Source organism: Diabrotica virgifera, chromosome 1 (genome assembly GCF_917563875.1).
Source record: "Diabrotica virgifera virgifera chromosome 1, PGI_DIABVI_V3a".
In the NCBI taxonomy this organism is placed as follows: domain Eukaryota; kingdom Metazoa; phylum Arthropoda; class Insecta; order Coleoptera; family Chrysomelidae; genus Diabrotica; species Diabrotica virgifera.
The window spans coordinates 219010325-219035466 of NC_065443.1; the positions used below are offsets into that span (position 1 = coordinate 219010325).

The window sequence follows — 25142 nt, forward strand, 5'->3', positions numbered from 1 at the left end:
TTGACCCTAATGCTCAGTCTTGGTGAGATTAGTTCTGCTCCAAAAGACAAAATTGGTAGTCTATGTGCCTCTAAATTATTTAGTACCTTTCTTACTGTCTGTTTGGGGGCTTCTGGCTGTAGTGCGAGTTCACTTTCTGCCTTCGTTTGCCTTGCTTCCTTCTTCTTTTCTCTTGCTTGAGCTCGTGTTATAGCTAATATATGGGTATTGTCTATGTATAGGTTCTTTAGTTGATGTAATGTTATTCTTGAAAGGCTGTCTGCGTAGTTATTTTTCCCTGTTATGTATTCTATTTCGAAATCGTATTCCTCTAAATCTAATCTGATTCTTGTAAGTTTCGAAGTTGGTTCTTTCATTGCGAATAAATGTGTTAGTGGTTTATGATCCGTTTTTACTAAATATTTTGGTGCTCCATATAAATAACATTTGAAATGATTAATTCCCCAATGAATCGCTAGTAATTCCTTAACGATTATAGGTTTATTACATTCTCCTTTATTGAAACTTCTTGATGCGTATGCTATTGGTAGGTCTATTCCGTTATAATCTTGACTTAAAATTGCTGAACAACTCTCGTTGGATGCGTCTGTTGTTAGTATGAATTGTTTATTTAAATCCGGATATTTTAGGATCGGTGGCTTCATCAGAGATGATTTAAGCTTATTGAATGCTTTTTCACATTCTTCTGACCAAAAAAATTCTACTCCTTTTCTTGATAATCTGTTGAGTGGTCTGCATATTTCAGCAAAATTTTGAATAAAACGTCTATAATAGTTACAAAATGCTACGAAACTTTTTGTTTCTTCCGCTGTCTTAAGTGTCGGGTATTGTTCAATCGTTGCATATTTCGCTTTGTCTGGTGATACTCCTTCCTGAGATAGATCATGTCCTAAATATGTTACTTCTCTTCTAAAAAATTGACATTTTCCTGGGTTAAGTTTCAAATTGAATTTTTGGCATGTCTCGAATGTCTTTTTCAGGTTGTCTAGGTGATGTTTTTCGGATATTCCCATCACTACTATATCGTTCATGTAAAGAAATGCTTTGTCTGGTGTTAATCCCGAAAATGCTATTGACATCATCCTTGAAAAGCTATTTGGGCTTATATTTGATCCAAAAGGTAATCTGGTAAATTGAAATGCTCCATTTTCTGTGCTAAACGATGTGTATTTTCTCGATGATTTTTCTAATGGTATCTGGTGAAAACCTGACATTAAGTCTATAACTGAAAACCATTTTGCTCTTCCTAGTTGATCTAGTATCGAGTCTATCCTTGGTAAAGGAAATTTGTCTGTGACTATTTTCTTGTTCAGTTGTCTAAAATCTATGCATAATCTCCATGCTTTATTTCCATCTATCGCCTTTTTCGGTACCAGCACTACTGGGCTGTTGTATTCTGATGTAGACGGTTCTATTATTCCTTGGTCTCTCAGTTTTTGTACTTGTCGTTTTAATTCCTCTGGTTGTGCATGAGGTGTCCTATAGTTTTTAATGTATACCGGAGTGTGGTCTTTAACTAGTTTCTGCTCGTAGAAGTTGTTACATGTTAGCATGTCATGCCTTAGGGCAAATATATCTGAATAATCTTCGCATAAAGATACTAATTTATCGCGTATGTACTCTGGAATGTCTAATTTCAATGATTCCCGTAATTCCTTTTTCCTATCCTTGCTGTCGTTGATCAGTCTATATATGTTGTATAATTTAATGTCTAATGTTTTGATTGCGTTTGTCTCTACTTTTACTGTTTCGTAGGCTGTGTTCAAAATTTTGATGTCCGGATTATTACTTGAAATAATTGCTCTCGCTATGAATATTCCTAGTTGTATTTCCTGTTGTTCCACTATCCTGTCGTTCTTCAGCGTTTGAAAAATTTTTACGACTCTGTAAATTTCACATCTAGGCGGTATTACTATCGTGTCATTATCTATATTATCCAAAATGTTTGTACTAATGTAACAATCCTTGTCCTCTTTAATGTGCATTTTAAGGTTAGCGTAGTCTAGTATGCATTGAAAGTTTGAAATAAAGTCTCTCCCAATGATTCCGTCGGTTGGAATAGGAAAGCTAGGTTCCACTAACTGAAAGATATGCTCAAATCGAGATCCTTTTACTTCTAGCGTTGCTTCAACTTCTCCCATTGTTTGTAATTCTCCTTTAGTTATTCCTTTTATTTTCGCTTTTGTGTTTGGTTTCACATGTTCCTTCATAAAATCTTGAGAATATTTCAGTATTGAAATATCAGCTCCTGTGTCTATGATAAAGGTATTTGTGTTTTCTAGGATTCCTGTTTTCATTCGTACAAAATTCGTTAGGTTTAAATCGAAGTTGTAAATATTATATTCCACTTCTGACTGTGTACTTTCCTTGTTTCGTTCATTCAAAACCCCAACTGCTGGTTTTCTGGTTCCTCTTGGCTGTCTTTAACTCAAGTAGCCTTACGTTTCTGTTACGTCCTCCTCTCTGGTTCCCTATATACGTTTGGTTGTTGAATTGTCTATATCCTCTGTTGGAATAATTCCTTTGGTTTCCTGTTTCTTCTCCTTCGTTCCGTTGTCCGAAGTTATTTCTTCTTCCTCTGTCGTATTTGTTATGGTATCCTCTTCGGTATTGCTGTTGTCGTCTCCTATTTTCATAATTCGTCCTATAATTGAACACTCTTCCCTGTGTGTTCTCCTCTGTCGTATCAATGGATAAAAATTTAGATACTACTTCCTGCGGTGTTGTGAAATTACCTGCCTCCAGTATTAACTTAGCTCTATCCGTATTAACATTTCGTTTCATTGTTGCTACGACTGTTTCCGTTGTGTATTTTTTCGCTAGCTGCAATGGCATTCCTTCCGCTATGTATGCTACCTTCAACTGTCCCGCTAATTCCTCTACTTCGGATGCGTACACTGCTGCATCTTTATTTTCTTGCCTTTTCTTTGCTAACTTGTCTATTATCGTTTTCAGATTGTCGCCTCTTAATTCCTTCTTCAGTGCCGCTGCTATAAGTGGGATCGTATCCTCTGTGGTTATCAGGTTTCTAGCCTTATTAGTCAATCTTGTTTTTATTAATGTTATCGCTGTTTCTTCATGTCCTTCTGCTATTTTTCCAAGTAACTCTAATGCGTCCAAAAATGGTTGTAATATCCCTGCGCTTCCATCAAACTCGTTGGGAAATACCTTGCTTGCAATCTTCAAAAATTCATTGATTGTCAGAGCCATGTTTAATATTTTTATCTCTTGTTTTATGTCGCTTTTTCCCTCTTTTATTTCCTCGTCAATCTTTTCCTCTATCTCCTCGTCACTTTTTTCCTCTTCTCAAGTAACTTTGTTGCCACTCATTTATTCAATCAATATAATTCAATATAAATCATTATATCAATCAATATAAATCACCAATAAAAAGCAGTAGACCAATAAAAATGTAATAAAAATCAGTAAGTCAAATAATAAATGGATAAAAGTCAATAAAGATAAAATATATGTTGGTAAATATATAAAAATCATATAAAAATTGTATCATTGCGTCCTATAATAACTAATATCAGAGTTAAAAAAATTCCTTATAATACCAATAAGGTAATTAAAAATAGAATAGTTAAATAAAAATAGGTAAAACTTAAAAGGTTATGTGCATCTTAAATTACAATTACGTTAATATTACTTTATACTTTATACTTTATATTATACGAATCAGGACTAATATCATAAAATATTTAATTATTAGACGAATCAGGAAATACCATAAAAATAGCTAATATGGACTCACCACTTTAAACGTCTTTGTTCGTATCACCAAAAAGTCCTCGCTGCACGTTCCATAGCATTGTCCATTGTCCACACGAAGTTCCATCTCCATACCATTCCATTCAGCTCCATGCCAGGCCTGATGTCTCCATCCTTTTCTGCATACCACACTGTTCTAGGGTGGTCGAGATGCAAGATCCTCAGCCATAGACGTTTTTCTTTCCATTTCTCGTTCCGTTTACCAGTCCTGAGTTATTCCCTGGTCTTGGATCGCCATATGGTGGCTCCTGGCTTCTGAGCCACCTTAGATAATTAGGGGTTGGTTACCCCCAACCATAAGGGTTGATGTAGTAAATAACTCTCACAGTTAATACATTTATTTATACGTGGAATATTTAACGGTAAGTAGCTGGTCGTATATTATTTGCTTAATGTGATGTTACTCGCTGGAATCTCACCTACTAATTGATTTATCTGTTTCCCGTGAAAGTTTAATTAAAGGTCGATTGTTTTGTTTTTTGTTTTGGTAAGCAAAAGTGAGAGTGATTCAAAACTGCTGACTGCTAACAAACATACATTGATTATTATTGCAACTTGACCTTGTATCAAATACTAGCATGTATCGATGTGGTAATCTAGGTTAATCGTATTTAATAAAAACAAACATATTTGTTTTTACCACGGGCATTTAATTATTAAAGAGTTTGTCTTAAGAAGATGTTTACTGAGATGCTGTGTATCCCAACATCCTGTGTATCCCAACATAACTGAGATGCTGTGTATCCCTCTGGGTCTTTTGTGTTCGTATGGTCTCCAGGTTAGAATTGTTCTGTGCCATTTGTTAAGATCGCTCCTAGCTACATGTCCAGCGTATTCCCATTTCAATTTTAGTGATTTTTGTACGACATCGGTGACTTTGGTTTTCTGTCTTATCCATGTGTTTGTTTTTCTGTCCTTGATATGCCAAGCATTGCTCTTTCCATCGCGTGTTGAGTGACTCTGAGTATGTTCATATTCTTTTTTTTGATTGTTCATGTTTGTGCCCCATATGTTAATATCGGAATAATGCATGCATCAAAGACTTTAGATCTAAGATGTAGTTGAATTTGCTGATTTCTGAGTATATAGTTCAGTTTGCTGAATGCTGTCCATGCTAACTTTCTTCTTCTTTTTATTTCTTCCGTTTGAATTTCCCTATTTAGTATTATTTTTTGTCCTAAGTATATATATTCTTCAACTTTTTCTATAACTTTGTTGTTTATTATTGTCATCGTTTCTTCGGAGTGCATGACTTTTGCTTTGTTTTACCTCGGTTAGTTTTAAAAACAAATTAAAAATATATTAAAAAAGATATATATATAAAAACAATAAATATATACAAAAAAATATTTACATCCAAAACAGTGTATTGATTTAGATAGTAGTATGTTAGTTTCTTATGTACATATATTTAGAGTCAGAAATACAGAAAAAATTCCTCTGATTGAAAAAAAAATTGTTAGAATTTAATATAAAATGTCTGGCTAATTGGCTCAGCCAAGGCTATCAAATTCACACATACTTACACTTACCTCGGTTAGTTTTTACCCTACAGAAATAGTAAAGAATTTAGAATATACGCAGAAAAAACTAAAATTTGGTGTTTATCATCTTTTACGTATATTAAGTATTTTTTGATTCAGTGTTAAAATTTCAAACGAATCGGTCGTGTATCGAGTGAGTTAAATTATACAGGTTTTTTATAGTCATTAATGGACAATAATAATATGGATAACGATATACCTCCTGAACCACCAGATCGAGGAAAAAATGTAAAATTCAACAACGAAGGCGAGATTATGGAAACGGAATTGGAAACACCCGGATTAGGTAGTATTCAGAAAAATACGCAGGTAACGGAAAATCATGATAAAAATAAATATTCAGAGGCTTCGGTAAGTCAAAATAATATTTCTAATCAAAATACAGTAATATCAAAAAGATTTAATTTTACAAATAACAGTCAGTTAGGTGAGGTAAATACCACTCCGAGCGTAAATAATAGTCAGGTAATTAAGAACGCAAACAAAAACTTGTATACTGCAACTGATAATGGACCTTATTATGTCTATATTGAAAATAGTCTAGGCAACATTGGAAAATTTTATCGGATTGGGACAGCAAAAATTATAAATAATTCGGTTCCGGAGATTCAAAATAATATTAAACAAATAACCGTTATAGGTAGAAATAAAGTTAAGGTAGAACTAAATTCGGGAGCAAGTGCAAATAAATTAATATTGTCAGAAAATTTAGCTATTAAAAATTATAATGCGTATTTACCAAATTTTCTTATTCAAAAAAAGGGCGTAATTAAGTTGGTAGATAAAGATTTAGATACAAAAGAATTGAAATCATTAATTAAACCAAGATACGGATATAATTTTGATGTTATAGACGTCAAAAGAATAAATAGAAAGGTTATAAATTCAGAAGGAAATGCAGATTTTGTACCTACATCTACCATAATTGTTACATTTAAAGGACAAATAGTGCCACATCAGGTAGTTATAGAAAAATTAGTGTACGAAGTAGAAACGTATCAACCGAGATTAATTCAATGTTTGAAATGTTTACGGTACGGACACGTTAGTTTTCAGTGTAGAGGAACAGACAGGTGTAGGTTTTGTGCTGGAGAACATGAGAGTTTAAAATGTTTAGATAAAGAGTCAGTAAAATGCATATTATGTAACGGGAATCATTCCGCAACAGATATAAGGGCTGAGTGTCCAGAAAGAGAAAAACAAAAGAGTATTAAAAATATAATGAACGTAGAAAAAATATCTTATTATGAGGCTAAAACAAAATATCAAAAAAATTTCTCATCGGCAGTAAAAAATAGTCAAACATCGAATCATTATACAATAACAAAACGTAGAAGAACAGAAAGTGTTAATTCGATAACAAACGACACGGCAACGCTTGAACAACGTAAAGAAATACTAAGTAAACCGAAACCACAATCACAAACAGTCTATAGTAATTTTCATAATGTACCACAGTATCATAATATTTCATCTAATTTACAAATAAATAAAAAAAATGTGTGTGATAATATTTTGGAATGCTTTACAACTATTCTCAATAATTTAAATCAATCTTTAGAAGCAAATACATTGTTAGTTTTAAAAAATAGTATAGAGAAAATTCTTACTAGAAATGGCTAATATAAATTTCCTACAATGGAATGGTAGATCAGTATTATCAAATAAAGGTACTTTAGAGAAATATCTTTTTGACAAGAATATATCTGTATGCTTTTTGTCAGAAACCTGGTTTAAACCAAACATAAATATTAAATTCACAGGGTATAACATTTTTCGAGAAGATAGAGGTGATGGATATGGAGGAGTGGCTGTACTGCTAAAAGGAGGTATAGGTTTTTCTCCAGCTCCAGCATTTCATAAAATCAATAATGTAATGTGCAAACAGGTAACCATTCACTTAAATTTAGGAAAAAAGATAAATATATACTCTATTTATGTAAAACCAGGGTTATCTATATCTAAAAATGATTGGAAAAATTTTTTTAATAGTTTAAAAAAACCATTTTTAGTTGGTGGAGACTTTAATAGTCACAATATTGCTTGGGGTTGTAGTACTACGGATCGAGCGGGTAAAAATCTATTAGAAGCATGCGATGAGAGTGGCACTGTATATTTAAATACTGGTAAAGAAACGGTATTACCAAGGCCGGGATTTTTTAATAAATCAGCTATAGATATTACCTTTTGTACAACCGATATTGCTCATTTATTTGAATGGGATGTAGACGATACAACACTAGGCTCAGATCATTATGTAATTTGTATGAAAATGAATATAAACGTTAGTGTAAGTAATATAGATTGTAAAACTAATTGGAAAAAATGGAATGTTGATAAAGCAGATTGGGAGATTTTTTCCTACCATATGGAACAATATGCACAAACTCATAAAGGCAGTCACAGATATACAGATTTTATTACTAAACTAAATGAGGTCAATGCAATCAGTATACCAGAGAAGCGAAAATCGATTAATCCAAAATTTAATAAACATTGGTGGAATCAGGAATGTAGTAGGGCAGTCGAAGAACAAAAGGTAGCATTAAGACGGTACAAGAAAAAAGGAACAATGGAAAACTACATTAATTATAATAAATGTGTAGCCCAAACGAAAAAAATTATACAACAGAATAAAAAGAAAACGTGGAAAGAATTTTGCATGTCTTTAAACAGAAACACAGATATTAAAAATATTTGGGGACAGGTTAAAAAGCTAAAGAATGTGTACAAACCACCAATAAATTCAACAATAGAAGGGGAATGGACAACAACTTTCTTTAATAAAATTGCACCGCCAGGTCCGAGACAAAATATATTGTATCCAGTAAATACAGAAAGACACAGTCTAACTAAAAAATTTTCTATGGACGAATTAGAGTCATCCATTAAAACAACTAAAAATACAGCTCCTGGAATAGATAATATACACTATGTTATGCTAAATAAGTTAGGGATGGCTGCAAAGGAGATGATCTTGGCAATATACAATGATATATGGATAACTGAAAGTTACCCCTCTAGTTGGAAAGAATTCTTAGTTGTTCCTTTTCTGAAACCAGATCGAAGTCCTGAATCACCAGATTCATATAGAGGTATCTCTTTGGGATCTTGTATTGCTAAAACTTTTGAAAGAATGGTTAAAATCAGATTGGAGAAGTGGCTAGAACTTAATAAAAAAATGTCAATGACCCAATTCGGCTTCAGAAAAGGTTATTCTGGTACAGAAAATCTAAGTCATTTAATAACAGATATTAATTTATCCTTCACTAACAATAAATCAGTTACATCTCTATTTATAGATATTGAAAGTGCATACGATAATGTTAACCTCAACATATTGTATAATAAAATGATTGAAGTTGGATTACCAGAGTCTTTTAACACAAAAATAATCAAGTTGTATAGTAATAGAAAATTATATCTTCAAATCAACAACGAACGCTTAGGACCACAAATAGCTCAAGACGGATTACCACAAGGAGGAATATTAAGTCCAATTTTATACCTAATATATACATATGATTTGGAAAAATCGGTAACAGATACTAAAATATTACAATTTGCAGACGATTTGGTAATTTATAGTGACCAAAGAGAAATAAATACAGGTGTAGAAAAGGTAAAACAGAGCTACACTGCAATTAGAAATTGGGCGTTTAAAAATGGTATGTCCCTTTCAAATAAAAAAACACAAGCATGTATATTTACCAAACGTAGGAAAGGCATTCCAAAGGAAATAGAAGTAATAGATGGTATTAAATTTCCGGTTAAAAAATCAATAAAATATCTTGGGGTGATTTTGGATCAGAAACTCTTATGGAAGGAACATATAGAAAACACAGTTAAGAAAGCAGAAAGGGGAGTGAACGTGTTGAGAACCATTTCACATTCTAAATGGGGAGCAGATCCTAATATTTCCTTACTGATGTATAGATCCTATATTAGATCAATAATAGACTACGGATCTATTTTCTATGCAGATGCAGCAAATGTTCATCTACAAAAAATTGAAAATGTTGTCAATAAATGTTTAAGACTTTGCATAGGTGCTTTAAAATCTACTCCAATAAATAATCTACATGTGGAGTGCGCAGAGATGCCATTAAGGTTAAGAAGAAATAAACTGTGTAGTCAATTCTTAGTAAATTTAACACATAAAGAATCAGAAATAATTAATAAAATTCATTGGCTTTCGATAAATGATTTAATAAAAGGTTATTGGAAAAAAAAGAAATCTCCCTGTATTGCTGAATGTTATAGAGAACTGGCAGAATATAAAGAAACTTTACATACAACCCCAATTAATTTAAATTATATTTTTAATACAGTACAATTAAAAAATTTAAAAATAAACTTCCTAAGAGATTATTCCAATTACCCAACATGTATTAGAGATGTGATGTTTAAAGCTGATATTAAAGAACTATCATCAAATGCTTATCAAATCTACACCGATGCTTCCAAAAGTACTAAAGGAACAGCATGTGCAATATACGATCCTCAAACAAATGAGAGTAAGATGTTTAAATTAAACGCAAATAGTAGCATATACTCAGCTGAATTAATAGGCATATTAGAAGCCCTAAAATACTGCCAACATCTTCCAAACAAGAAAATTTATATTTTCTCTGACAGTAAAAGTGCTTTGCAAAAAATTAAGCACCTTCAATCTACATCTAAAATAAATTATATCATCTTAGAAATATTACAAAAAGTTGAAGAATTAAATAAAGATTTCAAAACAATACATCTAATATGGGTCAAAAGCCATTGTGGAATACTGGGCAACGAAACAGTTGATGTCTTAGCTAAAAGGGCCATACACGAAGGAGAAGGAACAAAATACAAATGTACAACAAATGAAATAAAAAAAGTTATTAACAACGTTTGGAAATCAAAATGGGAAGAAGATAATAAAAACAATCAAAAAGGCAAACATTACAAAGAAATTCAAGAAACGATTCCCAAAAAACCATGGTTTATAAAGGGGAATCTTTCCAAAAATGCAATAAGAAAAATTTGTCGTTTGAGGTTTAATCACGTACCGGTTCCCAAATTTCTATTTAAAATTCGTTTAAAAACCGATCCATATTGCAATTGTGGAGAAATAGGAGACGCAGAGCATCAAATATTAAATTGCTCTCTAATACAAGCTCAAGTGAAAATCTTTTTGGACAAAATTTATAAGTTAAAGGATGTCATACATCCAATTAATTTAAAATTCTTATTAAATCAAAGTAATAATCCACAACTGGTCATTTTATTATGTGAACATATTAAAAATATTAAACTGGAAATATGAGTAGCTATGGTTAACTATCTGTATTTAGAATTAGATAAATATTGTAAAAAAAAAAATGTAAAAACAATGTAATAAAAAAAAAACAGAAACCATTAAGAAGACGAATAACCTCCGCGAGGATGAATCGGGTTTTAGTCTTACCGTAATGGAAAAAAAAACAAAAAACAAAAAAAAATCAAAAAACAAAAAAAAACAAAAAAAAAAAAAAAGAAAACAAAAAAAAACAAAAAACAAAAAAAAAGCAAAAAAAAAGAAAACAAAAAAAAACAAAAAACAAAAAAAAAAGCAAAAAAATATATATATAACAAAAAAAAAATAAAAAAGATACAAAAAAAAGGAAAAAAAAATATAATTGAATAAAAAGATGAAAAATATAATGAAAACTAAAAGTAAAAAATGTGAATGTAAAATAATAATAATAATAATAATGGTATGATGATATTGTAATGTATACATAGGGAAGTAAAATAAACATAGAGTAGTTGAAATTAATGTAAAAATGAGCAAACTCGGTTAGATGGGCGAATGGACCCTAAGGTCCGCAGTCATACAAACCCAAGAAAAAAAAAAAAAAAAAGTATTTTTTGAGTTATTATCAAAAAAATAGTTATTTTTCTAATTAGTGCGGAAAGTGATATTTTCACTCACGAGACTGCCGTTGACCCGAACGACGCGATAGCGGAGTTCGGGCAAGCAGTAGAGTGCGGGGAAGACACTTTCCGCATGAGTTAGGAACAATATTTTTTCTAGGACCGTACGTTTGGAAAAAAGCCACAAAAAATAGAGTTATATCAATTTTTATTTAGAAGTGAAAATATACAAATTGAAACATGCGTTTTTACGAAAAAAATAAAATTTTTGATCTTCAATAACTCAAAAAGTATTGATTTGTCTTAATAACTTTATATAAAATTTTTTGCTTATAATTTGTTCCTATATCGATTTGTGGTATTATTTTTAATACATTAATTTTCACCCCGGAGAAGGGGTGGCTCCCACCCCCCAAGGTAAAAGCGCAAGTTTGCATCATGTTATCTTTTTTTCCTAGAGGTAACCTCTAACTACCTACTAACCAATTTTTATGAAAATCGATGGATGTTCAACGAAATCGGAGCTGAAAACTTTCAGGGACTGCACTATAACTAAATTAACCTTTAACTACCCGCGCATCAAGTTATAACATAACTACACGCGTGGCGTACTTTATGCGCCACAAGAAAACACACTTAAAAACAGCGGGTTTGTTTATTTTTTTTTTTGAAAAAATATACTTAGTTGTTTGTTATAAACATTATTCGGCATCAGTGAATACTTATAGTTCCTTCTCAGTAAGCCAATTGGGATTTATAACTGGAATCATGGAATAACTGGATTCCATGATAAATAAAATTACTAATAATAAATTTTTTGAAATGTGATTTTTTCAGGAGAAAAAGTATTGTTTATAAAGAAAAACATATTTTGTGCCATAATGACTAAAAAACAAATGAAATACGTACTTATATTACTACTTATATTAATATAACGGTGGCGTATATTGTCCACCACCGGAAACAACAAATAATAAACTGTAAATTACGATCTTCCCAGAACGCCGATTATGAAGAAACTAAAACCAAATTGTAAAGCACATTCCAGTGATAGGTTAGAGAGATAAACAAGGTCAACAATTAAATTTTTAAATATATTTGCAGTAGAATTTTTCTATCTGGCGTACAAAATACGCCAGCGCTTGTAGTTAAAGGTTAAACTTATATACAAACCTGTATAATTTTTTGGGTCTCTACAGTTCTCTACTTTTTTCGGGTGTAACGTATTAAGAATGTATACAATATTCAAAAAGCGACATAAAATAAATACGTACGACTTTCAGTAATACCTTTCCTGAGAAAGATGTCTATAAATGTTGTCAAATAAGTGTCACACCCAAGATCCATCCATTATATTCCCGACAGTTGTTGAACTGATCCCTTCCCCCTGAGATATCGTTTTACTGTGTCCGTTTAATCATTAATGTTTTTTTGTTGTAGGCATTATCGATACGAACAAAAACTGGCGTGTTTACTCTGGAAGATTGACATGAAAGACGTTACTATAATCCCGACGGAAACTACCGAAATCGAAAGCCAAAATATGAAAATGGTATGTTGTTTTATTTAAAAAAATAATACACATATAATATTTAAATATTATTATTTTTTTATATTAATATTTAAATATTATTATTATTTGTATATAATACTATTATATACAAATTTATTTTTATACAAAGTTAGTTATAATTATCATTATAGTTTATGGCAAAGGGGGTTTCGTGGTTCATGAGATTTTACAACTGAATTTTATGTATTTTCACCCGCTGAATCTGCATCTTCAACCTGATAATCCGAATTTTTTAGCAGAAATAAAAAACTAATAAAGATATTTATATGGACGAGCGGCACACCCAAAAAAATGCTTATTTCTCGAGATCCTGACCACAGAGAGGTGAATGGCCAATTTTAGTCATACTGTATATTTTTGATAGTGCTGAAAACGAAAATAAGTTGTATTTTGAATTTTATGCGGGAAAACATTGTAAAAATTGCAAATTTACCCTAAAAATTAAAAAATGGAATCACTTTTTTTGCGTTTATCTCACTATAAACCTGTTCCATTTTAATATTTTTTTGTGAAATTTTTACAGTATATAGGTAGCTCTAACATTTCTGAAGACAACAATATCTGTTTAAAGCTTTCATTGTTATTCTGATAAAGGTTATGAATTTGTTTTAATAAAAGATGCAGATTTGTTCATCATCGCAAAGGTTAATCGCAAAAGTTGAGTGACAAAATTTGAAATTTAGCTTTTACATCACGTTTACATTAAACGTACAGTAAAAGAAATTTTCTGGAAAGATTTAGATCAAAATGTTTTATAGAAAAAAAAAATAGTGCAACTTTTAATATCGACATTAGAAATCCCCAAAATAATGTTCACTTTTCGAATTAGTGATCATGGGTGGTGAATGGCGAATTTTGGTCTTACCTTATGTCTTTGATGGTGTTGAAAACGAAAATGAAATTTATTTTAAATTTCAGGTGGGGGAATATTGTCAAAATTTCAATTTTACCCTTATGATCATAAAAAAATGAAATCCCGTTTTTTTGCGTTTAACTCGCTACAACTCTGTTATGTTTTAATATTTTTTTCTAAAGTTTGTACAGTATACAGGATATACAGGGTAAAAATATGTTGATTGAACCTGACTTACCTTGGTACAAATGTGCACACAAAAGATATAGCCCTTTGAAGTTACAAAATGAAAATCAGTTTTTTTCAATATTTCAAAAACTATTGGAGATTTTTTATTGAAAATAGACGTGTGGCATTCTTATGGCAGGAATATCTTAACAAAAAATTATAGGGAAATTTGTGCACCCCATAAATGGGGGTTTCGTTTCCTTAAACTTTTGTGTATGTTTATATTAAATTATTGTTAAAGTATTATTAGTTAAACACAGTGTTTTTAAAATTTTTTACCTCTTAGTACTTTCTCGAAAAGCCAGTTTTTATCGAGATATTTTGAATATTTGTCAAATCGATTACCTATTTGTATATGGTTAAATACGATTATAGAGACCTGGTAATAATATGAAAAATCTATAATTTACATTTTTATAATATGAAAATATACTAAGAGGCAAGAAAGTTTTAAAAACATTGTGTTTAACTAATGGTACCGCAATAAAAGTTTAATTGGAATGTACATAAAGTTGAAAGTTTTAGGGGGTTTAAAAGAACCCACATACAATTTTTATGTAAACATATTAAAAAAGAAGCCGCATCTCGATGAAAACTGGTTTATCAAAAAAAGACTAAGAGGCAAAAAGTTTTAAAAATATTGTGTCTAACTAGTACCACAATAATAATTTAATTAGAACGTACACAAAAGTTTGGGAGGGGTTTAGGGAACAAAACTCCATAAAATTTTTATGGGGAGTACAAATTTCACTATAATTTTTTGTCAGATGCTCCTGCCATAAGAATGCCACATGCCTATTTTCAATAAAAAATCTCTAATAGTTTTCGAAATATTGGAAAAAATTTATTTTCATTTTGTAAGTTTAAAGGGCTATAACTTTTTTATGTGCACATTTGTACTAAGGCAAGTTAGGTTCAATCAACATATTTTTGACCCCAGGATCTATGGTATAATTTATGACCAATCTTTTCGGGATACCCTGTATATTGCTCACTTTTCTGAAAACAATGGTATCTGCATTAAGCATTTAATCTTCTTTTAGTACAACTTATGAATTTTTAAAATACAAGGTAAAGATTTGCGATTTGCAAAGTTTAATCGCAAAAGTTTACTGACAAAATTTAAAATTTAGATTTTTAATTACATTCTTGTTAAAATATAGAGTACAAAGAGGTTTTCTAAAAAGCTACAGAACAAAATGTTTTATAAAAAACAAACGGTGCAACTTTTAACATCGACTTTTAACTGTAACAACAACAACTTTTAACTGTAACGCTAATTTTTCGAGATACTGATCATGGGTGGTGAATGAATAATTTTGGTCTCACTTTATGTTTTTAATGGTACTGAAAACGAAAATGAAGTGTATTGTGAATTTTGCTGGGGGAACATTGTCAAAATCACAATTTTATCATAACAAAAATTAAACCATGTTTTTCTTAAAATTAAAGGTTACACCATTTTTGAAGTTATACTTCTTTAGGCGCGATTGAGAGTAAAATTTCATAATACTGCGCACATGCACACACAGACAGTATGGCGTTTAGTTGCTAAATCTTTCAAGTTATGTATAAATATATCAATGCAAGAAAAGGTGTGAAAAATATATTAGTGTTTTTAGTAAATATTTTTATTATAATTTTTATGTCTTTGGATTTGTCTTCCTCAGGAGTAAGATGAGTATTATTAAAACATTTTATTGTTGTCTGTTTGTTACCGTGAATTATCATTAGGTACGTCCGAACCGATATAAACACAGTCCTCGTAGCGCAGTAGGTATAGCATTCGGCCAGAAATCGAGAGATCTTGAGTTCGAATCCAGAGTAATCCTATACTTTTTTATTTTTTTGAAAGCGGTAAGCACAATATTAGTTTGCTGTTTAAAAAAAGTTAAAACAAACTGTTTGAAGTATATTTATTTTTACGAAATCATATAATAGGAGTATAACTTCTTACGTGCGTACAAAGTACACACACATTCTTTTTTTTTCCTATAACATATCTGCATCTAAAACTCTCCATAAAACTTTTTTAGACGCTATAGTTTAACATAAATGTGATCAAATAGATAAATTTTAAATTTTGTCACTTAATTTTTGTGATTTAGCTTTGCAATTCACGAATCCGCACCTCCTATTTTAAAAAATTCTTAACTTTTATGAGAGAAAGACTTTATGAGAAGAGTCTACTACACTATTCATAGTCTTAACAAAGGTGAGAAATATATGCTGTAAAAATTTCAGAAAAATATATTAAAACGGAACAGAGCTGTAGCGAGTTAAACGTAGAAAACGTGATTTCATTTTGTTTTTCATTTGTAGGTTAAAATTTCGATTTGACAATGTTCTCCCACATAAAATTCAAACTAGACCTCATTTTCATTTTCAGCACCATCTAAAACATAAAAAGACCAAAATTAGCCATTCACCGTCCATGGTCAATATCTCCAAAAATATGTGTTATTTGGGGGATATATAAGGCCTATATAAAATTTTCACCATTTTTTTTCTATAAAACATTTGTATCTATAACTTTCCAGAAAACTTCTTTGTACTATGTTTTTTAACATAGACGTGATTATTTCATAAATTTCAAATTTAGTCACTCAACTTTTGCGATTACACTTTGCGATTCACGAATCTGAACTTTTTAGGTTTAAAAAATTCATAAGCTGTGCTAGAATAAGACTAAAAGCTTGAAACGGATACCATTGTCATTCAGAATAGTGAGCAATATATACTTTATAAACCTTAGAAAAAAAATATTAAAGTGGAACAGAGTTGTATCGAGTTAAACGCAAAAAACGTGATTTCATTTTTTTTTATTATTAGGGTAAAATTGCGATTTTGACAATATTCCCCCACCTAAAATTTAAAATAAATTTTATTTTCGTTTTCAACACCGTGAAAAACATAATGTAAGACCAAAATTAGCCATTCACCACCCATGGTCAGCATCTCGAGAAATAAGCGATATTTTGGTGATTTCTATGTCGATAATAAAAGTTGCACTATTTTTATTCTTTAAAACATTTTGATCTAAAACTTTGCAAAAAACTTTTGTGTACCCTATGTTTTAACATAAACGTGATTAAAAGGCTAAAGTTCAAATTTCGTCACTCAACTTTTGCGATTAAACTTTGCAATGCACAAATCTGCACCTTTTACTTTAAAAAATTTATAACCTTTATCTGAATAAGACTAAAAGTTTGAAACCGTTGTCTTCAGAAATTTTAAAACTATAATAGGTACCTACTGTAAAAATTTCATAAAAAAATATTAAAATGGGATAGAGTTGTAGCGACGCAAAGAAACGTGATTTCTTTTTGTTTATTTTTAGGATAAAATTGCGATTTTGACAATGTTCCCTCCCCCGCAAAAAATTCAAAATAAACCTCGTTTCTCTTTTGAGCACCATCAAACACATACAGTATGACAAAAATTGGCCACTCACGTCTCCGTGGTCAGTACTACCTGGTCATTTTGAGGGTGCCTGCCGCATACCTGTTTTCAAATCATATTGTGTTTCTTAAAAAAAAAACAAACCAAACAAACTTTTAAAAATTAAAATCGTCTATTGGTAGCAGATATGTTTCAAATTTATTATTAAAAAAAACGAACTATCGACTATATCAGACATTTTTCCTGATATAGTCGGTTCGCTAAACTCAGACGCAACTGGCTAGATATTTTAGTCGATAAATTTTTTGTTTTTTGCCAATTTTGCAAAAAATGGCAAAATTACTAAGTATTTAGTGATTATTAACTATTTAGTAATTATTTTTTGCCAATTTTAATAAAATTGGCAAAATTACCGACTAAAACATCTAGAAAGTTGCGTCTGAGTTTAGCGAACAGACTATAACGTTGCTTCTGTTCAATGGGGAAAATATTTAGCACCTCATTTTAAAGCTGTGACTCGTTGCGTTACAATAACAAAGTTCTATCTGAAATTTTTGTCTAAACTGAGATTTATGCCTTCTTTAAGTTCCATCTTCTATGAAAGGTTGGAAATCATCATGGCAATGCGGACCCTGTTGACTGCCGCTCTTAAGTAGCTCTGCACTACTGCATTCGAACCATTCCCGTTAGTTCTGAAGCCAGGATGTTCTTCGTCTTCCCACATTTCGCTTTCCTCGGATTTCCTCGAGATTTATGTAACTTGGTTCTATTTTATGTTCTTCATCTTAATATGATACTAGCACCGACATCTATTAACAGGTGGCTGAAATACGTAAGTTGCAAGGTTCGATCTGAGAGAATTTTAAATGTTGATAAGTTAACAAGGTTCTAACTGAAATAAAATACAGTACAGTCAACTAAGTACACAAGGTCCTATCTGCAAGAACTAAAAGTGTTTATAAGTTAACAATAAGTCTTTATCAAATAACTTGAAGTTGTTTTATTATATAATAATTGGTAAACAAGTGTATAATATGTGGAAGATAAACCTTTATTAAATAAGTTTAAATCATTTCTCAAATTAGAACTCCTTTGTATTAACTATTGAAGTAACCGTTTACGGTTAATAAAAATATATTATTTTTTTTAAGTATACATTGTTAACACATACAGATGGCGATAATAGTAAAATAAATACATAACATAGAAACTTTAAATAGTCATAGAACTTTGTTATTCCAATGCAAATGACTATAAGCTTTGAAGTGAATTTTGACGGAGTTATACAAGTTTAAAGTATTTATTCACCTTATGTCTACAAAAATAATCGAATTTGTTTATAACGCTTTTTCGGTAGTATGAGATCAAAAAATTTAGTATCATGATCATGATAATGAAAATTATTGTATGTACAATGAAAACCGAACATTTTGAGATTTACTAAACTTATTTTGATCCAGTTTTGATACACCCTGCCAGTCAGTTGTGTGTTGCGCATAACGTGTTTTTTATAGACATTTTGAATTCTTTTTATCATTCCTATTGTTTATGTCCCTGATAACAACTATTTTTTTTCCTTTGGAGTTGTATGACTACGGGCCCTTCAAGGCTCATTCGCCGATTCACCAATTTTGCTCATTTATTTTACAATATATTTTTCTATACCTATTTACTTAACATTTTCTGTCCTACTTATTCTACATACTTTATAAGAAATGACCACTGGTCAGTGGGAATACCACATCAGGCAAAAACACAGGTTTATTTATATATTTTAATAGATTTTAATTTCGGTCTTTACGTTAGTTAGTTTATAGTTTGATTTTTATATTTTTAATATATTCTATAAATAATTGCATTAATTCTGTATTATTAATTTGTGATAATATATATGTTAAATTTATTGGGTGTGTTATATTTTTACAACTGTATAATTTACTTATAAACATATTTATATTTATTTGTATTAGAGGGCAATTTAAAATCATATGTTCAGCATCACCTATTTCTCCACATTGACAATATGGATTGTCTCTTAAATGAATTTTCTATTTGTTCTTTCCATAGAAGTATGACACCGAGGTGTTTTACAGATTTTTGTACCGGAAAATTTATATTATTTAATTTTATTTCTACTGGGACATTTTTCCTTTGTCTAGTAAATATACAAGCTTGAGTTTTATCTTTAGATAATATAAGTCCATTTTTAAATGCCCAGTTACTAATTGTTATGTAGTTATCATTGATATTTTTGATTCCTTGATTAATTTCAGTTTGATCTTGATAGATTACCACATCGTCTGCAAATTGTAAAATTTTTGAAAATTTTGCTGTTTTTTCTAAATCATGTGTATATATTATAAGGTACAATACTGGACTTAATATGCCTCCTTGTGGCAATCCATCTCTAGCAATTTGAGGTCCTAACAGGTTATTGTTAATGTTTAGGAATATTTTTATGTTGGAATACATCTTAATTATTGTTTTATTAAAACTTTCCGGAAGACCAATTAGTGACATTTTGTTATATAGGATACTAAGATTGACATTATCGTATGCTCCTTCTATGTCCATAAATAAAGCTGTAACAGACTTATTTTCAGTAAAACTAAGATTTATATCTGTTACTAGATGACCTATGTTTTCTGTGGTAGAATATCCTCTTCTAAATTCGAATTGTGAAGCCGGTATTTTTTCATTAGATTCTAACCATTTCTTCAATCTCCACTTTACCATTCTTTCAAATGTTTTACTAATACAAGATCCTAACGAGATTCCTCGATATGATTCTTGCATTTCTGGATTTTTGTATGGTTTTAGAAAGGGTAAAACTATAAACTCTCTCCAACTTGATGGATAACATTCGGTATTCCATAGTTTATTGTAAATTGCCAGTAGCATATTCTTAGCCTCTTCTCCCAATTTATTTATCGTGATATATTGAACATCATCAAGTCCTGGAGCTGTGTTTTTGTTTATTTTTATACTCGCTTCTAACTCATTCATAGTAAATGATTTTACTAAATAATCTTCTTCTACATTATTCGAATATATGATATTTTGAGCAGGACCCGATTGACAAATTTTATTAAAAAAATTTGCTATCCAATCTTCTTCCATAACTGAACTTATGGGTGGTTTATAGGCATTAATTAACATTCGTATTTGACTCCAAACGGTTTTAATATTTGTGTGTCTATTTAAAGAGACACAAAATTTTCTCCATGCTTTTCTTTTACTTTGTTTTATTATTTTTTTAGTAATAGCTGTGCATTTGTTGTAGTTAATGTAATTTTCAATTGTTCCTTGTTTTTTATACTGTTTAAGTGCTAATTGTTGTTGCTTTATTGCCCTACTACACTCTGGATTCCATCAATTCTTATTAAATTTTGCGTGAAATGATTTTTTCTTCTCTGGAACAGTAATTTTAATACATTTTTTAAATTCTTCAATAAAGGCATGGTAGTCATTATTATTTTTATTAATTTCAGCATATTGTTCCATAAGAGAAGAAAAAAGCGTCCAATCTGCATTCTCTATATTCCATTTTTTTCTAGTATAATTAATACTAGTAACGTTATAATTCAAATTTATCTTCATTAAAATTACATAATGATTTGAACCTAATGTCCTATCATCCACGTTCCAGTCAAATAAATGAGCAACATCGGCTGTAGAAATAGTAATATCTATTGCCGACTTATTAATACTTCCCGGTCTAGACAAAATAGTTTCTTTACCATTATTTAAATATATTAAATTGCATTCATCAATGGCCTCTAATAAATTTTTCCCCAAACGATCCGTAGTACTACAATCCCAAGCAACGTTATGACAATTAAAATCACCACCTACCAAAAATGGTATTTTCAAACTACCAAAAAATTTATCCAATCATTCTGTGAAATACTTAATCCAGGTTTAACATATATTGAGTATAAGTTTATTGTTTTTCCTGAAGGTAATCGGACAGATATGCTAATAGTCATCACATTATTTATTTTATGATATAATGGAGTTGGAGGAACAGCCAAACTGCTTTTAAGCAGCAAGGTCACTCCTCCATATCCATCATGTCTGACTTCTCTATATATATTATATCCTGAAAAATGAATATTCATATTTCTTTTAAACCAAGTTTCCGATAAAAAAACAAATAGAAATATTTTTATCAAAAAGATACCTTTCTAAAGCACCTTTATTTGTTAAAACAGACCTACCGTTCCATTGCAACATATTAATATTAGCCATTAGTGTTATTTATTACTTTCTCTATATTATTTTTTAAAGCTGCTAATGTTTTTATGTCCATAGTATAACTTAATTGATATAATTTAGTTTTTATAAAATCTAATATATTTTCACAAAAATTTTTACTGTCCATTTGTAAATTATCACTATTGTGATAATCAGGTATATTATGGTAGTTTGAAAAAACCGGTTGTGACTGTACATTGGGATTACGTAATATTTGTTTATGTTGCTCCATTGTTGCCGTATCTTTCGTATTTGAACTAATGCTTCCAGTCCTCTTCCGTTTTGCTATTGTATAATAAATCGAGGTAGTTTCTGGATTCTTTTTAACCACCGTAGAAAAGTTTTTTTTGTATTTGACGTTGGCTTCATAGTAAGATAGTTTTTCTGAGTTCATTATATTTTTAATATCTTTTTGCTTTTCCCTTTCTGGACAACGTGCCGTCATATCTGTTGCCATATGATTACCGCTACAAAGTGCACATTTAATATCTTTTTTGTCGGTACAATTATTACTCTCATGTTCTTCACTACAATATTTGCATCTATCTTTTCCTCTACACTGGGAACTTACATGTCCAAATCTCAAACATTTCAAACACTGAACTAATCTGGGGATATATGCTTCGACTTCATATATCATTTTTTCTATAATTACCAGCTGAGGTATCGTTTGACCCTTAAAAGATACTATTATGGTAGATGTAGGGATATACTCTATATTTCCATCTGAATTCTTAACTCTTCTATTAATTCTTTTTACCTTAACTACCTCAAATTTATATCCATTAGGGTGGGCCGAAAAAATTATTTGTTTAGTTTTAATACACAATACCCCCAAAAAGATGCCTTTTGGTAAGTATAATCACTGTATTTTTTTTAGGATTTTTAAAAAAACATCTTCAGCCCTCTACCACCCCTAAAGTGAACCCTAAATCAAAATTATTTAATTTAATTAGCAATACCTGTAAAAAGTTTCAATTATATGCAAAGAGTTCATGTTATTTTTTTTATACATTTAGAATAAGATATTCTACCCTCTACCAACAGATAATGATCTTGAATCAAAAATAAAAATAATAAATTCACAATTATTTCTGAAAAATTGTGTGTAAATATGGGAAACTACTGCACATTTTATAGGGTGTTGGGAAATAAAACAAAATTTGAACTGAACTAAAAGTTTATTGGAAACCGAAAACAAACAAAAATATAAATATCCTATTTTTAAACACACTAAAATGCGAAATAAAAATCAATAGAAAAATGCGTTCATTCAATTTTAAATTGTGCTTTGTTATCGTAAGTTACAAGAAAGTCTTTTGATTTTATTTTAGATCGAATAAGTCCGTCTCTGCGTTCTGGCCCTGTAACTAGCAAAGATGATTCCGAAACCAATTTCACACATCTCTCCACAGCTTGCGTGTGGCATGGATATTTTGGAAAGTCAAAGTCTGCAATTATAGAGCTATCAATTAACTGTTTCAGCTCATCATCTGGTATGTCAGCTAACATTGGTGGGGCCGTTACTTCACATTCACTCCAGTTTATTAACTCAAAATACTCCGCAGCATTAAAGTTTATTTCTGGTATTTTAAACTGCCTTATTCCGACTTTTTTCTCTTTTCTGGCTTTAATAATTCTCCGTAAAGCTAATTCTCGTACCCATTGACGATTATCTGTTAACATACATAAGAGAAGATTCTCCGGATGAATATAATAGGAGTTTCGTTGGATAACTGCATCTATAATATTTTTAAGATCATCTCTTAAATATCTTGATAGTGTAATGGATTTGAAAACATGCAAACTGGCTTGTGTGCAACTTGGATTAAGCTTTATAAAAAACCACATTGGTGCATAGACTTTAATTATAAATTGAACAAGATCTTTCAATCTTGATGTAGGATGTTCGGTTCCAACGTAGAGGCGGAGAACTCTATTTGCCATTGTCAGCCATCTGGAATGAGCTAACTTTCCAGGGCTACGATTTGCTAAATTTTCATAGACGTTGCCATTTGATATTGCTTGGCATATGTCGTACAGATATGACTGGTCTGAGCTTAATTCTTTAGATGGTATTGTTAGTTCTGGGAGATCACTTTCAATTATTTCAAAATCTACGATTGGAAGGTGTTCGCATTTTTCCAATAATTTCCCGATCACTCCAGAGAATTGACGAGGTCCAGTAGTAGCTCCATCCAAACGTTGAAATAAATGTCTCAATGGCAACTCATTAGCATGTAAGGCACACACAAACCATTGCAAAGGTCGCTTAAGTTCATTTTCGATATATGTTATAACTCCATTTTTATGTCCAGTATTCACTATGGTTCCGTCACAACCAATCGCCACTAAATTATCCAAACAGAAGTTATTTGAAATGAGAAAGTCTATTATTGCCTTTCCAATTGACTTGGCTGAGCCTGCAGATGGGGTAACGTGCCCCAAATAAACAGAATTCGGTTCTTCTATCAATGACACATGTTCTTCTGCAATAGTTCTTTTATGATATCTCTCACCTTTCTTTTCCTGCACTAAGGTTTTGTCCTTCCTGCCATCAAAGTAAATACTCTTAATGGGTTTATTTGTAGACTGAAACTCATTACTAAGGATATTTCTGTTCTTTTGACGAGCTCTTCTAACTTTATTTTTATCGATTACTTTTGAGGTATCACTATCGCAAATAATTCCCACATCTTTTAATACAGCTGTGGCAACAGCAGCTGCTGACCTGTCAGAAATTCCATATTTGTCACATATGGTACCTAATGTGGGCAACTTTATCCTCATTTGACTACAGGATGGTTTCGACGGTAAATCAATATTTGCAACACTAGGTGAGGCTTCAGATGAAGAAGAATTGTCAGAGTCTGTTGATAACCTAGTGACCTCAGTAGAACAGCTGGGCATAGAAATATTGTGAAATTCAGATTTGAATTTTTGTACTCGTTCTGTTTCTTTTGTTTGTCTCTCCGTCCTTACATTCAACTTTTTAGTTGTTTCACGATCAACAGTTCCTATAGCCATATCTCTAGTGGACCGTTGATCCAAAAGAAATTCCTGTTCCTGCTTTGGTACTTTTCTTGATTTATCACACTTGCATGCAGAAAAATCACACTTACAGGCAGCAATGTCGAACAACTTATCCCTTGTTTCCTCTTTGAAGCTGGTAATCTTTAACTCATATTGAACATTTCTTTTGCTTTTTGGATATCTGATAAGGTTTAAATATTTATTATGATATTTACGTAATAATTGCATGATGCGGTCCTTTGACACGGTTGGAATTGACGCTGATTCCCATATACTTTTGATTTTTGGCACAAGCACTTCACAAACTTCATTAAAACTTGGTTCCTTTCCAAAATATTTAGTAAACTTCAGTTCATAACGAATAAACAAATAACATCGAAGCACATGTTCTATCGTTGGTAAAACATGACAGTTTAAGTCGACTGGGTTACCGAAAATTGGACATTCTACTTTACTTCTTGTAATATTTAATTTTAAAGCAGCCATATTTATGGTCGTGCTAGGTATTCACGCAAATACAACAAACACAATCTATTCGTCTTGGCTTTCAACAAATAAACAATAAACATGCGTTTCACCCGAA

The 25142-nt window shown here is 30.9% G+C and overlaps 1 protein-coding gene across 1 annotated transcript in view; it reads left to right on the top strand.

Moving 5' to 3' along the window:
* Positions 1-25142, top strand: part of LOC114330024 (guanylate cyclase 32E) — a 965459-nt gene that overhangs the window by 806992 nt on the left and 133325 nt on the right. Inside the window, exon 11 of the mRNA XM_050647412.1 lies at positions 12654-12765. Coding sequence (XP_050503369.1) covers positions 12654-12765 — 112 coding nt within the window. The remainder of the gene's footprint in view (positions 1-12653; positions 12766-25142) is intronic.